This window comes from Amphiprion ocellaris, chromosome 6, assembly GCF_022539595.1.
Source record: "Amphiprion ocellaris isolate individual 3 ecotype Okinawa chromosome 6, ASM2253959v1, whole genome shotgun sequence".
Classification (NCBI taxonomy): Eukaryota; Metazoa; Chordata; class Actinopteri; family Pomacentridae; genus Amphiprion; species Amphiprion ocellaris.
Genome location: NC_072771.1, coordinates 25,654,668 through 25,668,961, shown reverse-complemented (window position 1 = coordinate 25,668,961; position 14,294 = coordinate 25,654,668). Strand labels below are relative to the sequence as shown.

The 14,294-nt window shown below is 42.7% G+C and overlaps 1 protein-coding gene across 5 annotated transcripts in view; it reads left to right on the top strand.

The window, feature by feature from the left end:
• Positions 1-14,294, top strand: part of smtnb (smoothelin b) — a 48,066-nt gene that overhangs the window by 2,204 nt on the left and 31,568 nt on the right. For all 5 annotated transcript variants that reach the window (XM_035953826.2, XM_035953825.2, XM_023282381.3 and 2 more), the window contains exon 2: positions 12,202-12,359. In XM_035953826.2, the coding sequence (XP_035809719.2) occupies positions 12,202-12,359 (158 nt within the window). The remainder of the gene's footprint in view (positions 1-12,201; positions 12,360-14,294) is intronic.

The window sequence follows — 14,294 nt, the reverse complement described above, 5'->3', positions numbered from 1 at the left end:
TAAACCGTATCCATTATTTCCCCAAAGTCTGGACTCGTCTGGCCAAGATCTACAGTCGCTTTCTTCCCATAAGTTACTAAAGGACAAACTTCTACCACAAGTGCCATTATACTAGTGGGAGAGCAAGAGAATGTCGAGGAATTGATATTTTCCCTTCAGAGAAATGATTTACTTTTAACCAGAACATTGGTGGCTTTGATCAGTTGATTTATGAGTTTATTTATAGAAGAGCAGAGCAGGAAAAGTGAGTCAAACTGAGCACAAAGGAGGAAAGACTAAATGGTCACTGCAGATAAAAAAAAGAATATTACTGCATTACATTTGATTTATTAGAGCTCCACTCTGACAGGTGTTTGAGAACCACCTTCTGCAGTATTTAACTTCAGAGACACATCAAACCTCCACTTATTGTTTTTGGAGAGCTCCACTGAATCTTCCTGTGTGGCCCCCGTCCTGCGACAACTTTCTGCAACTCGCATCACGCAGACACAGGAATTTATGGCTTTTATCTTCACGTGATAAACGTTATTCAGCCAGTACCGAGATGGATTCTAAATGCCTCATCTCCCTGCTTGATGCTGCGTTCGTGGAGCCTCCCCACAGCTTCCCTCCCTCACATGTGACCAGCAGCTAGAAGGTCACCCAGATCCCACATTTTCACTGATGATGTTTGCGGTGACTCGAGTGTCAGCGTTTTCCACAGTGAACTGGGATTTAAAGGAAACAAACTCCTGTTACGCAGAGGGGAAGTTCATACGAGGCTGTGATGACATTTAAATCCAGCTTGACAGGCTTGAATGAAGCCTTTAGTTATTTTATGAAATATAACGCCGTACTCTGTGGCGTTGTGTGAATTCAGAGTTGTTTTTCAGGACACTAGTAAAAGATGACGGACATTTGGAGATGCCCGAGCTTAATTAAACTGGCAGTAAATCCGGGTGGAGGAGCTGCTATTAAACAACGGTTGGATAGCGAACACACACTCCAGTCCTGTGTTGTACTTAATGAACTAAACAGTCAGAAGGTCATATGGCGGCCTTTCTAACGCCACTAATCCCATCTCTACACTTCTATTCAAAGCGCAGGCTGCCTTTTATATTGCTCATTTAATCCACTCCATGGCAACCAGGAAAAGCATTTTTCTTTTCTCTTGGCTGCCACCATTATTTAAATATCCACAAAAATAAGCAGTTGGTGTCCCAGTTTCCTTGGGAGAGGAGCTGAGAGGATGTTTGCTGTGGGTCATCTGTCTGAATGGAGCTTCTGTGGCCACAAAGACACTAAAGCTGCCGAGGCCAGTTGGAGAAAAGCTCGTTCCAGCCGAACCGCTCCAACCACTGTCACTTAATAGCAGACTTTATCAGCTGATTGTGAGCTTGGAGGGTGATTGTTATCAGCTGTTACGCCTCTGAATCGGGCTGTGTGGAAACCGTTTCCTGCGTGTGAAACCTGCAGGACGAGTCGGGTCTGCAGGTGTCTGTTGTTGTGGCACTTGTGCTTCTGCCTGCACAGCTAAGAATAAGGTTTGACTCTGGCGTCTGTCAGCCACACCATCATCTCCCTTCTAATTATCTCTGAAACGCCCCAGCTGCCCTGCAACCCAGGAGGAATGCAGAAAAAAATCCAAATGTGTGACATAAGTGCTGGCATAAAATCCCATTGTCTTGCACTTTTGGTAGTGCACAACTTGGCCTTTTTATATTTCTGAATTGACTGCTTGGAGTGTTTTCCGCTGGTGGCGCCTGCAGGACTCATTTCACATGCTGGATGAATCACATAATGATTTGTAACCAGTCTTGCTAGCCCTGTGACTGTCCTTTCTCCCTGGTGAGCGAGAGGCATTCGCACATGTTTAAAATAGGGCAGTTTCACTCTGTGGTCCAGCCTCGCTGATGTATGGGACCCCTGGGCCCTGGTTTTATGGCTCTCTGGACCCTTTGTGAGTTGACAAGAGCTCAACGGTTACAGTCAGAGAGGACGAATGGGTTTGTTTTGTAGGATCTTGCTATGGCCGCCAGATTCTTCTTACCCTCTTGAGGACGGGAGCTGAAATGTCAGCCTCATCATCAGGAATAAATCGGAAATTTTATGCGACATTACATACCTGTTGTCTGGGACATTTTCAGATATTTATGCAGCGCGTTTTTAAACAGAAAAATTATCAGGTGCTACAGTTGTTAAAGCATCTTCTTTGTTTTTGTATCGATATATAAATGAAATTGTAGATGATAACGTAAGACATCAGAAGTCCTGACATTGGTTTTGGCTTTGATCAAAGATGCTGCAAAGTTGCCTTAAGTCCTTCTTAACAAGCTGTTGCATGCAGCAGATCTTCCTCTGAATACAGCCTCCTTCTCGTCACCACATAAACAAACAAAGGCGAGAAAAGAGAGTCTGAAGCACTTTCTGCTCCTGATAACGCCTTCTGCGTTGGGATTTATGAACATAGCTCCCTTTGACCTCTGTGGATGTTTACATGGTGGTTTTTGTAGGTGTGGAGTATAAAAACAGTTTCACACGCTGCACACCTGATTTTTTTTTCCACCCAGCCTGTCATCATTCCCACAGGTATTTACTCCACCAGCACTTCCTGTATGATTAAGTTTCAAAGGTGTCAGCGAGGAGGTAATGAAGACCTGAGCTGTGAACGGTTTAACTTTCAGGGTAGATCTCTGTAAACTGACACAGTTTTTCTACCGAGTCCATCACAGTCCACATGAATGTTGAGGGGGCAGAGAGATAACAAGCTGCATGTTTGTTTGCTAAAATGGGAAAGTCTTGTTGCTGGATGCTGCTATAAATAGCCGGTCATATTTTGGCTCTGAAATGGATGAGAAAAGAAAAGCCGTGAACTTTCAAATGGTCTGGTCTTTGGCCTTTCAGTGGGTTGCTGCTGCAGAACGGAAAATCAGAGTGAACTTGACACAGCTTTATTTTAGCTAATATTTACGGCTTGTTTGAATGTGTAAGTTGAAACTGAGTTCAGTGGTAGACACTTGGTATTGTTTCATCATTTGGAAAAGTTTGATATTTCAAACGCAGGCGGCCGTTTGAATCAGAGCAGCAGTATTTTAATATTACCGCTGTTTTGTCATTTTAAAATGTCATAAAATCCTAATGTTGCTGTAAGATCAACAAAAGTGGTGCTCAGAGGGGGTGGTATTAGTGTCAGTGCTGTAATGTGATTATAGTCTTCTGGGTTTCAGGGTGTAAACATTAAATGTCACAGCTTACACTCACTGTCTGTGAATTTTGCCCTTCTGTGTGAGCCCATATATGGAAAAAAAATAGATATTTTTATGGAAATCATCCAAAGATCTAACATATTTAGAATGATTAAGCGGGAGAATGAAATACAGTTGAGTTCTTTTGTAACAAAAAACACAAATCAAACTAAAAAATGTTCACCAAAACACGGTGTGTTTTAATGTATTGAGTACGTTACCTTTATTTGCACTCTTTTTGAATGCTATAAATCATGTGTGTTAACATCCATGTTTAGCAGCTTGCTATCATCTCCTTCATTTGCGCTTCTTGGCTCTTTACCGGTAGCATTGCCCCCCTACTTCCAAGCTGTCACGGGGATCCACTCATAAAAACACAACTCCTAAGCTCTGCTACTTGTCAAGAACCCAACAGAAGAATTATTACCTAAAGTTGAATTTAAACGCAGTGAATGGTAAAATTTTGAGAATGATAGAACTTGACAAACGTCAGCTGCTTTCTGTGAAGTGTGAATCCACTGATGGGTGAACTGAGTTCTTTTTTTTTTTTTTTTTAAACATCAGATCGGAGACAGACTCTGCTGTCACAGCTGTTCTGGTCTTTTTGTTTGTGTGGTAAGTGATCCAGCAGAGAGGGTTTCTGAGGCCGATCTCTGTCTGTCTGGATCATCATTCTGCCAAATGGAAAGGGTCTGCATAAAGGATTTAAGGTGTGCTGTTTCCCCTCACCTCCTTCAGCCCCACCAGGCGTCTCTAAGATGGACAGCGAGCAAAACCTTCCCCTGAGTTTGATGCTTGAAGAGTTTTCTTTGCATTCAGACTCCTGTTAAATCCTGTTTTTCGTCCTCCGTTTCAGTGGTCTCCATGCCTGATATATCATTTCCCAAACAAACAGTCGTTTTGCAAATTGTGTGTTTTAATTTGTGCAAAAAAAATTTACATTTTAGTATAAAACTTGGTTGATGGTCACTGTGTGGAATAAGGAAGCTGTGTTTTCTCACAGGGGAAGAGAAAATTGAAGCTCATATCACCCCTAAGATGTTATCAAGATGCCTTTAATGTTTGGTGGCCATTGGCTTTTCCCAAACACAGACTCTCAGCTGTGAGGTACCAGAGCAGGGCGTCGGTCCAGTTTCATCAGTTTTTGGCTTTACATTGGAATACTTAGGTGTGGCTCTGTTTATAGAGAAAAATAGCATGCAGGAAACAACACGCAGCCGTCTGCAGGATCAGCCAAGTCACAGACCGAATGAAACCAATAAAAAATGATAAATATATCTCTATTTACCCACTTGGGAAAGAATGGTGTTTTTGAAATAGGAAATAAAACAGACAAAAAGACTAAATGTAGTCAGTCAGAAATGTAGAAATACTGTGGTTTTGGCTTTTTCTGTATCGACTCCCTCAGGAAGGAGCCATTTCCTGAAGTCCACTAAAATCATCAGGCGGATGTTGATGTTTTGCTTTCCTGCTTGCTGCTGTTAATGTTGTGGCACTCTGGAGATATACACACAGCTGATCTGTTAAATTTTGTTTGGCTTTGTCTGCCCGTCAGTCTGTCCCATGGTTATAGTAGATGTGAATTTTCGGTGTCAGCATGGCGGCTCTCATGGCTCTATTAGAACAGTTTGTTCTCTGCAGCCTAACAAAGTGCCTCCCTGATTTCCCTCCTGAGGGACACTCCTCTCACCTTCTGGCTCGTCCGTCATCAAACCAAAAGACTTTGTCAGGCAGGGCTTCCATTTGACCAGTGATGTCCCATATTTGGTGAGGATTCATCTTCTAGCTCTGCCTGTGACTGGGCTGGTTGAAACGCAGGATGTCTTTCTTATCTGTTTGTTCATGAAGGCTCTTTCCTCCTGAAATCTGTCACATCGTATCAGATCTTCTGCTCTTAACCGCCAAGGGAATATACCAATACACTGTACTAAAAGCTACAGACTGTTCCAGACTGTGCTGGTCTCTGTTTATTGGGTATAATGACATCAAAACTTTGGCCGACAAAACAGTGAAAGGAAAAAAGAAAATTCTGCTTCTGTGGGAAAAATGTTTTTTTTTTTGGTATGATTTTGGCGAAAGTACAATTTGAAATTCAGTTCTTGAAATAAAAAGTGAAGATCCTGGCAGCCAAACACATGGAAAACTGTGTAAATTGCCACAAACTATGTCCATTGAATCATACTGGTTAGGACTGAAGACAGTTCAGTTGCCTTCAATTTAAACTTCAGTCAAAGAAGACCAATAAAAACGTAAAATAGAAAAAAGAAAAAACACTAAATAAGATTTAAAAATTAGAAGTTTTATACAGTCTGGGTGTGTGGAGAAAGAAGTGATGGTACCAGACTTCTGTAGCCTGAGACGGCATGAACCGCTGCTTTACTACCATAACAAGTGTCACTGGTTTAGTTACATTGTGGAAACTGAGGTTTCTGGTTTTGGTAAGGAAAAAGAGTGCATGGAGTGAAAAGGATGTTATCTATAGTTCTCCTGTATCGATTCTTGCATTGATTTTCCCCAATTTTTGGCATTTTATGTGTGTAATCTTGAATCAATAAGACATTCAAACAAAGATCTACACGATATTCTCAAATGAACACAACATTTGATTCAAAAACATAAAATGAAAAGACCAAAAGCAAAGATTGCTGAGTAATTTGATCATTTTGGTAATAATTTACAGTAGCTCTGGATGATTAAAGGAAAACAGTGAGTCGGCGTTCTGCCTGCGCTGATGCTGGTTTAAACCCTGTCGTGAGGCCAACTCCCAAATGTGGGCCACAGTTGTCCTGATCAAGCTACAACTGACCTGGATACCTCAGAGCGACCTGTCGGCAGGTCTGAAGAGAAACGCACTCGGAGGGGACAGATTGTGTGGAACCACACAAGTGAAAGAGGCCAAAACCTTCACAGAGGCAAACGAAAGAGGCCCAGCAGAATTATGTTCCACTGCAGAAGATTTAGAGTTGTTGTCGCTGGACTGATATGCAACAAAGCATCAAAGATTAGGAACAACTTTGAGGTCCTGCACAGAGCTGGAAGGTCAATATTTTAGCTTTTAGATCAGAGCATTGACCAAGCGTGTACTGATTAATCCGTCAGCATGTGGTATCCAATGCACTAATGTAAGACTTTGTGCTCTGAGCATGAATCGGCAACATATGCAACACATAATGTGAGTTCAGATCTGTCTTCAGCTCATCATTACAGCCCTATAGGACATGGCTCATGCTTTTACCCCCCTCTGACCCGCATGCATTCCTCTGTGTGTCCGTTCTTTATGCCTGCTACCTCAAGTGTAAAGGGGGACAGTGTTTTCCCAGGTCTGCACCAGGCCTGTGTCCCACCAGCCAGTTAGTAGTCGGGGTTAAGCTTTCCTACACGTGCAGGCGCACTCTCAGAAAGCACATTGGCACATGCACTATAATCCCTCTCCTTCACTTGTATATTTCATGGATACACCGTAGTTTTCTGCAAAACAGACAATGGAAGCTCAGTGCACACTGTAACACAATGAGCTTTAACCTCAGTCCTGGTTTGATTCTTTGTTAATTTTCTAGCCGGCAGGTGACTGAAACTCCCTCTTCTGAGAAACCAGGAGTCTCATGCCTTGCAGGACTCTCACATATCCTCATTATATTTCCATTTTTCATTGGGTGTGGTGTGTGTGTGCTGGCCTACTGTATTGTATGTATTGTTTTCCTGAGGCACTGAGAAATGATTTACAGGATCCACCAGATTTAGATTGGAGTTTTGCCCCAAAGAAAAGCAATAAAGAGATTTAAGGGTGGTAAAATATTTCTGAACTTTCTCACCCTTTTCAGTGTTTCTAGATTGTTTATTTGTGTCTCTACCAGTCCGGCTTCCTCAGTGGTGGCTGATAATCCATTTCAGCTCTGCTATAAGGAGTGTCCTGTCTGGCCTTATAAGGGCAAACTCACTTGTGGGCTTGACACAAGTGAGTTTAAAGCACTGATCCAATCTGCTGCCTGGCTGCACTCTAACCTCAGCCTCCTCTGGAAATTATTACTGTAGGCCTCAGTTCGTGCACAAACACACAGTACCCCCCACCTCTCAGTCAGGTCCATGCACGTGGATGCACACGCTTGTACACATATTTCTTTCAGAAAGTATACATTATCCCTCGTGTCAGGATTGGCACGTCACAAAGTAGAAAGTGTTAAGTACAAAAACAGCAAATGAGACGAGCACATGTACTGCCACTGGGAGTCAAAAGGTCGAGACTTGGCCTGAGGGGTCGCTGTGCTCCCAGACGGGGGTTGGAGGGTGAAGGTAGATGTCGTCTGTACACCAAGCTGTGATGTTTGACCTGACCTCTGTGAAATGCAGCACACAACACAACAGGAGAGCGACCCATAGTTTGTAAAACCTGAGTTTTAGACTTAATGCTCACACGCCAATTGATTGTTTTTATTATTTTTTGCTCAGCAAATGAAGCCAAACTTTCTGAAAGTTGCCTAAATACATGCAAAAAAAAATACAAATTATGACAGTATGGGCAAAATTGGGATTGAAATCCCAAAATATTTGATTAAAAAACACTTAAACTAGATTACAGAACTGACTAGGAGTAATTAAAACCGGTACCTAGAAAGCGTGTGCTTTGGTGTAAGCAGTCCTAATGATATGTAAACTGCAGCTGCAGCGATTAATCAATTTATTGTCAGCTATTCTATTTTAATCATCAATTAATTGGTTTGAGGGATTTTTAACTAAAAAAGGGCAAAATTCTTGGCTTCCTGCCTGTGAAATCAGAATATTTTCTGGTTTTGGACAAAACAAGACCTTTTTTGGACGTCATATTTGCATTTGGAAAACACATTTTTAACATTTTTTTTCTTTTAGACCAACAAACTAATCGGTCAATCGAGAAAATAATTAATCAACAGTGAAACAATCATTAGCTGCAGGTTTAATGAAAACCAACATGTATTAACATTCAGTCCAGTTTACAGAGATGTATGTCAACTTAAAGACAGAAATTGGGTATTATAAGTGGTTTATTAACATTAATTCATGCTGCAGTTGCTAAGTGTCCAAAGACTCTGAGACCATAGCAGCTCCAGTTAATTCTCCATAATCCTATAAATAACAGGAAGGGAGCAGAGTTAGGACAAATCTGAACTTGTACACTACTTGGCTTCTATTTCCACAATCATTTAGAGTGGTCTGTCTCTTTTCACTTCCACAGTTCTAACTTAATCCTGTTTAAGCGCTGCTCCCACAGGTAGCTGTTCCAGCGTGTACGTTTAGCTCAGCTTTGACTTCAGACCCACATAATAGCGGTTTGGTATATTTTGACTACCTGAACAGCCTTGAGCTCCTGCCATGTTTGACCGCTTCTGATTGAGTTTTCGTGTCTGGCAATATAAATTTAAACCAACCTCCCAAACTTGAAATCGCATTTAAATGTGTTTCTCTCATGTGCAGCAAAATTGAGGGTGTTTCTGTCCTCGGGAAGTGTGTCACCAGCTGGTCGGGATTACTGGTAAACCGTGAGCGCTCTCTAATTGGTCGTGATCGATTGAGCTGCTTCAGTCGAATGTCTTTGGAGGTTTTGAGGTTTTTGCTCCGTAGAAAGCTGCTGCTTGGCAGGACGTGACTCAAAGCAACTCACACTCACAAGCCTTAGCAGGCCTGCTTGTGAAACATTTATTTGCATCTTGATCCTCACGTCCGTATCATTCCTTACAAATCATTTAATGTTTCCAGTATATCAATGAGTAAGTGTGTTTATTTGAATACAGAGTTGGTAATATCTGTCGGCAAGCTTTGAATTGAAGCATTTGCCCCAGTTTCTGCAGGACTTTTCTCTTCATCCTCTCAGCCATATCCACCTCCTCCATCCTGTTCCATCACTGACTCACCTGACTCTGTTCAGGCTAGACAGGTGTGCCGGCAGCTTCCCGAGGGCCAGTGATGGTAACACGAAAGTCCTCCCTCCGTCTTTAAAGGTGCTGACAGCTTGGTGACGTCTTCATGGCTGCCTGTTTTTTTTTTTCTTTCTGTAAAACATATTGTGTGAGTGTGACCTGTGTGCTCCGTGTGATTTCTGACTCATATGTCTGTTGGCAGCACAAGCAGAGCTTTCTGTCTGGGTGTAACGCTGCTCTCTGGGTCACAATCATGTTGTTGTTTGGAGCCACAGTGACAGCTGGCTACCCAGAGGTCTGTGGTCTGGTTTTGAAAAATGCCTGTGCTGTCACTGTGTAAGTGGATTGATTTTTTTTTCTTTCCTTTCTCACTTCGTTTGACACAACTGGCTCTCTGTTCAGGCCACTGTCATGTGGTCAGCTGGACTCTGCACGAGTGTGTGTTTCCATCTCTGATTCTTTAACGGTCCTTCTGTTTAGTTTGGCAGCTGACCAGACTTAAGGTGTGTTTTATTTGCCTGGAGGTACGCCCACCTATTACTTTCCTGTGCAGGGAAGTTATTGGTTGACTTTTATTTTCCTCCTTTCAGATACGCGAAGGAAAAGTCAGTTACAGCCGCTGGCGTTGTGCCAGCTGGGTTGACTGTTTGAATTCAACCTGTAGATGTTGCAACCAATCCAAACACACTCAACATGCTGCATCTGTCAGCTGATTGGTTCATTTAAAACTAATTGCATTCATCAGATGCTGATATTTGAAGTCATCTTGTTTGAGTGAGCCAAGTCAAAGTGCTGACGTGAACATGGAACAATTGTTTTTCATCTCTTGTCATCAGATCATGACTTTAATTCCCTTTGCTGTCTTTATGCTTGAAAAGATTACTTTAACCGTTCGGACAGTTCTTTGGCCTGCCACATGCTCCGAAATAAGGAGCTGTCCTTGACTTTTGTTTTTGTTTCACTGTAGAACATTTTCATGTGATTTTGACTTTATATTTAAACTGATGTGCACAGTACATAAGCCAAAAAATGCAGCCTGTTATGAAATGCTAAGCAGACGTTTTTGTGTGAGGGCCCAAGCTTGAGGCTGTTCTGTTATATCTCAATAATGAACAAATAAATCAGTCAGGCCTAAAACTTGGCAGCGAGCGAACTGGCTGTATGTCACATCATGACAGTCTCTCAACAATCAGCTTGACAGTGTGGTAACAGCAGGCTGCCCAAACTGTTTGGTTTGTGTGTCTGTGTGTGTGAATAAGACCGTTGCCAGTGATGAAAAATGTGCAAATGTGCTCTCATTTCCTCTCATTATTTTCCTGTTTCGCTATCAAAAACCTGCCACTGTCGCTCCGGGTCATCGTATCCTCTCAGTGCTGGACTGGACCCAAACCCCAGTTCCTGATTGGCTGATTTCACGACTGTCTTTTTTCCTTGTGAGTCAGCAGGAATGTGAGGAATGACCTGTGCGAGGCCTGGCCCTTTCCCACCCAGCTCTCATCTGCCCATTTTTAGGCATACCCAAGTCTAGCCTCCCTTTCATTTTTCTCTTTTTCACTTTGTCATACTATATCTCTGTTAAACGCTTTACTCTAACCTCTTGTCCTTCTCCTCGTTTCTCATATTTTTTCTCCCTGCTGCTTCTGGGCGCTTTCTCCTCGTGCCTCTTTTTTCTTTCAGTCAGCTCAGCACTTTAAATTTCCACAAATTACAGTATATAGAAGAGTCCCTCTGAGCTAGTGCAGCTCGGCCTGCATATTTTGTCAAACCACAGCGAGACCTCAAAACCACCGTCCTTCTTCATCTCTAGTGAGACGACCCTCCTCCTCCCCATCATCATCCTCTGGGCCCAGCAGTGAGGCGCAGCAGCCCCCTTTTTTTCCCAGTCCATCAGCATGTACGGCTTTAGCTTAACAACCACATCCAGCTCCCTTTAGCTGAAGGCGCACAAAGGTTTGTGTTTCAACTCTGCAGGTTTTAACTGGTGCAGCAGGAAGCCTTAAAGAGTGTGCTTGAGCGTGAGGTTTATAAGAGAAGCCAGCCGGAGGAGCAGCTCATCTCTGCATGTGTTGACAGGTTCCCGCTGTCGACCAAAAGAGAGAGATCCATCTACCGTATGACAGGAGAGGGCTCCCTCTTCGCTCCTGTGCTCAGGGCTGTCGCTAACATGAAAGCATCCGAGCTTGTTGAGGTGGTGCGTCTGTCTGCAGGTGTGCTTTTGTACACACACTTACACGCTTTAATTACTCCTCTGTGGCTCGAAAACCTTTTAACTAATCGTCACTCTGAGTGATGAAATGGCTCAATGAGTGTTTTAAGTGAGCGGCTTCAACATCCGAGTCTCTCCTGCAGCCTGGTTCCTGTTCAACCAGGATGAAACACAGCGAGAGAGGAGGACACCTGACTGATTGGTCGACCTGGATTGCTCTGCAAACTTCTTTCTTAAAGCTGAGCACCAGCTGTTGTCGTACCTGCCGCTCCTCGGTCAGGTGCTCCTGTCTTTTCACATTAGTGAGCTCGGATCACTTGTCATCACCAATCCATAAGCCGTCCGTCGGCCCTGTTGACCCTGTAGCTCTGAGCTAGGTGGGATCTTTAGTGCAATGCCGTCTGGACATCACACATCTGAGCGTTTCTGACATTTATTACCCATCTGCTGTGACTGTGATTGACATAATTAGGCATCACAAACTTGAGTTCCCTTGAACGTTTTAAGACCGTCTGTCTCTGGATGGACAGCTGTGTGTTCGACTGGCTCAAAGTCTGCATGTTCTTGTAAACAACAGTTAATTACAGAAGGCAAGAGATGACAACTGTCAGAAGTCAAGGCTACGACTTGTGCTTGACAGTGCTTTGCCCCTGCAGTTATTCACCGCCCTGTACTTACACCGAGAACAGGCCTTTTAGCTGCAGATTCTTATGTAACTGTGTCTCCATTTCCTCACAAGTGACCGTGTGTCTGTGGCGCATTCACTCAAAGATGCAAATATCAGCGTGACAGGTGGCTAATCTTTGTCATCCCGCTGTGCCTGGTGCACTTTTAACCCTCGTCTTCATGCCCTGTTTGTCTTTTTTTTTTTACGGTGCAGCTGGATGGAACCGTGGACCTGGACGAGAGACGCCTCATCCGTTCAGCCATCCGGGAGTTAAGGAGGAGGGAGATTGAGGACATGGAGGCTGCCCTGGCCAGCAAGAGGTTTCGACCCACACGCCTCAACCAGCAGGAGGACAAGGAGAACCAGCACAGGTGAGACCACACACACACACAGATCTGTCTTGATGACAAAGTGCAGCCAACCAGGTGAACTGGAGATGCTGAGAAAACATTCACAAACCAAGATGCAGCATTCTTCTACTCCAGTGGGAAAAGTCTGGAAAAGTCAAGTCAGGAAATCATTAGGGACAGAAAACTGCAACCATGGTGTATTTTCCAATTTCCATCATGTGTGCTTATTTTACGATGAATACTTTCACTTTGAGAAGCCTTCAGCTCACGACGGTCACATTGAAGTATTTTTTTTTTCTATTTTCCAGTTAGAGTTCTCTCAGGTTTTTCACAGTTCAGTAAATAAGATCTTAGCAGTTGTCATTCAGCAGGGGAATGTGGATAAAGTGATCACTCAGCTGTAATGCTACACTGCCTCTGCCATTTTGTCAATAAACACATTTTTGCAGTCAAATCAAATGAGAGACTGGAAAAACGGGCTTGAAACTGGAAGAAGATGTTTTCTTTTGTTCCTGTAAACACTGTACTGATTGGCATTTTTACAAGGTTACAGATTTTCAGCAATGATATTTATTTCTGAGGGTTGCTTTATGTGATGTTGGTGCTCACTGCAGGCTGCTTCTGATGAATTTAACACTACTGATTTTTTGTGTATTTGCTTTGCTCATTAAAGAAATAATACAATGTGTCCAATAAAGCCAAACTGCAGCATTTAAACTAAATAGTCAAAATTTTGTAGATTTTAATCTATAAGATGAGAGAAGCTGCTTCTGTCAGTGAGAATATATAACTCACTTAACAAATGCATGTTTAGTTCTATACACTTACACTCCAACAGAGTCAGCAAACAATGAAATTAACTTGAAAATCTTGAGTTACCCCAAGTCCTTTTGCAAGGGGTAGCTTAATCCTGGAACCCTTTTGCTCCTGTCACATTTTCAGTCACTCTGAGCTCAGTTTTCTCTGTGACCTCTGTGGAAACGGCACAGCAATGGCTAGAAGAAGAGAGAAATCAAAAATGTGTGCAATATGACACAGTTCTGATGCTATAAGAAAAATTTTAAGTTTAATCTCTTTTCTTCCTCCCCCAATTGCCTACAGTTGTTACCAACACAGTAATCAAATAGTGACTCTTAACTATGCATATTTTACTGGTTACATTTTTAATTTCTCTCCTGCAGTTTGGCTGAATAGTCTTTAAATTTTTGTTATGTGACTGTTGGTTGCAGCCGAGTCACGAATGGCTTCCTGGTTGCACCAAGGAACGCAGTATTTTTATGTTTTTTTAAAGAATCTGGTTAGAGCCACTGGTTTTGTTTTTGTCTGTTTCAAATGTGACATGTTAAATACAGTAATTTTTGCTGAAATATTCAAATTTTAAGCTTAGATGTGGTAGATTTTCCTGACAGACCCAAAAGTCAGAAAGTTGAAAATCTAAAGATTCTTTCTGTTTCTACAGTTTCTGTCTCTGATAAATGGTGTAGTTTTAGCATTTTTTCAAAAGTAACATGACTGTCAAACCCACCAGCAGGTTTTGGGGTAAATTCAAGGCTGTAGCACAATCCCAGCATCTGGTCTATAGCAAAATAAGGATTTAACACTATTTGATGTGAAGAGGACTCCCAGCCTTCTGCTGCTGCTCTCTTTCTTTGTCACTGAAGCCTAATAAGACCAGTGGCAGCACCTAATCATTTCCATTCACTGCTGCGCTCAGATGACTTGGGTTATAAAAACAAAGGAGGTGCCTCATTGAAGCTGCTAAAGAAAGCATACCTACTGTTGCACATGCACGCACATATGCACGTGTTAAAACACACACACAAAGCCCATCTGAACGCTGCATTATCCCATGCCTCCTAATGGTGGAATGTGAAATATTCCACTCCAATGTGCCACACATCCTTTAGTACCAACGGCTGGAGAAAAGCGAGGATAATGAGAGAACTGGAGGAGTGT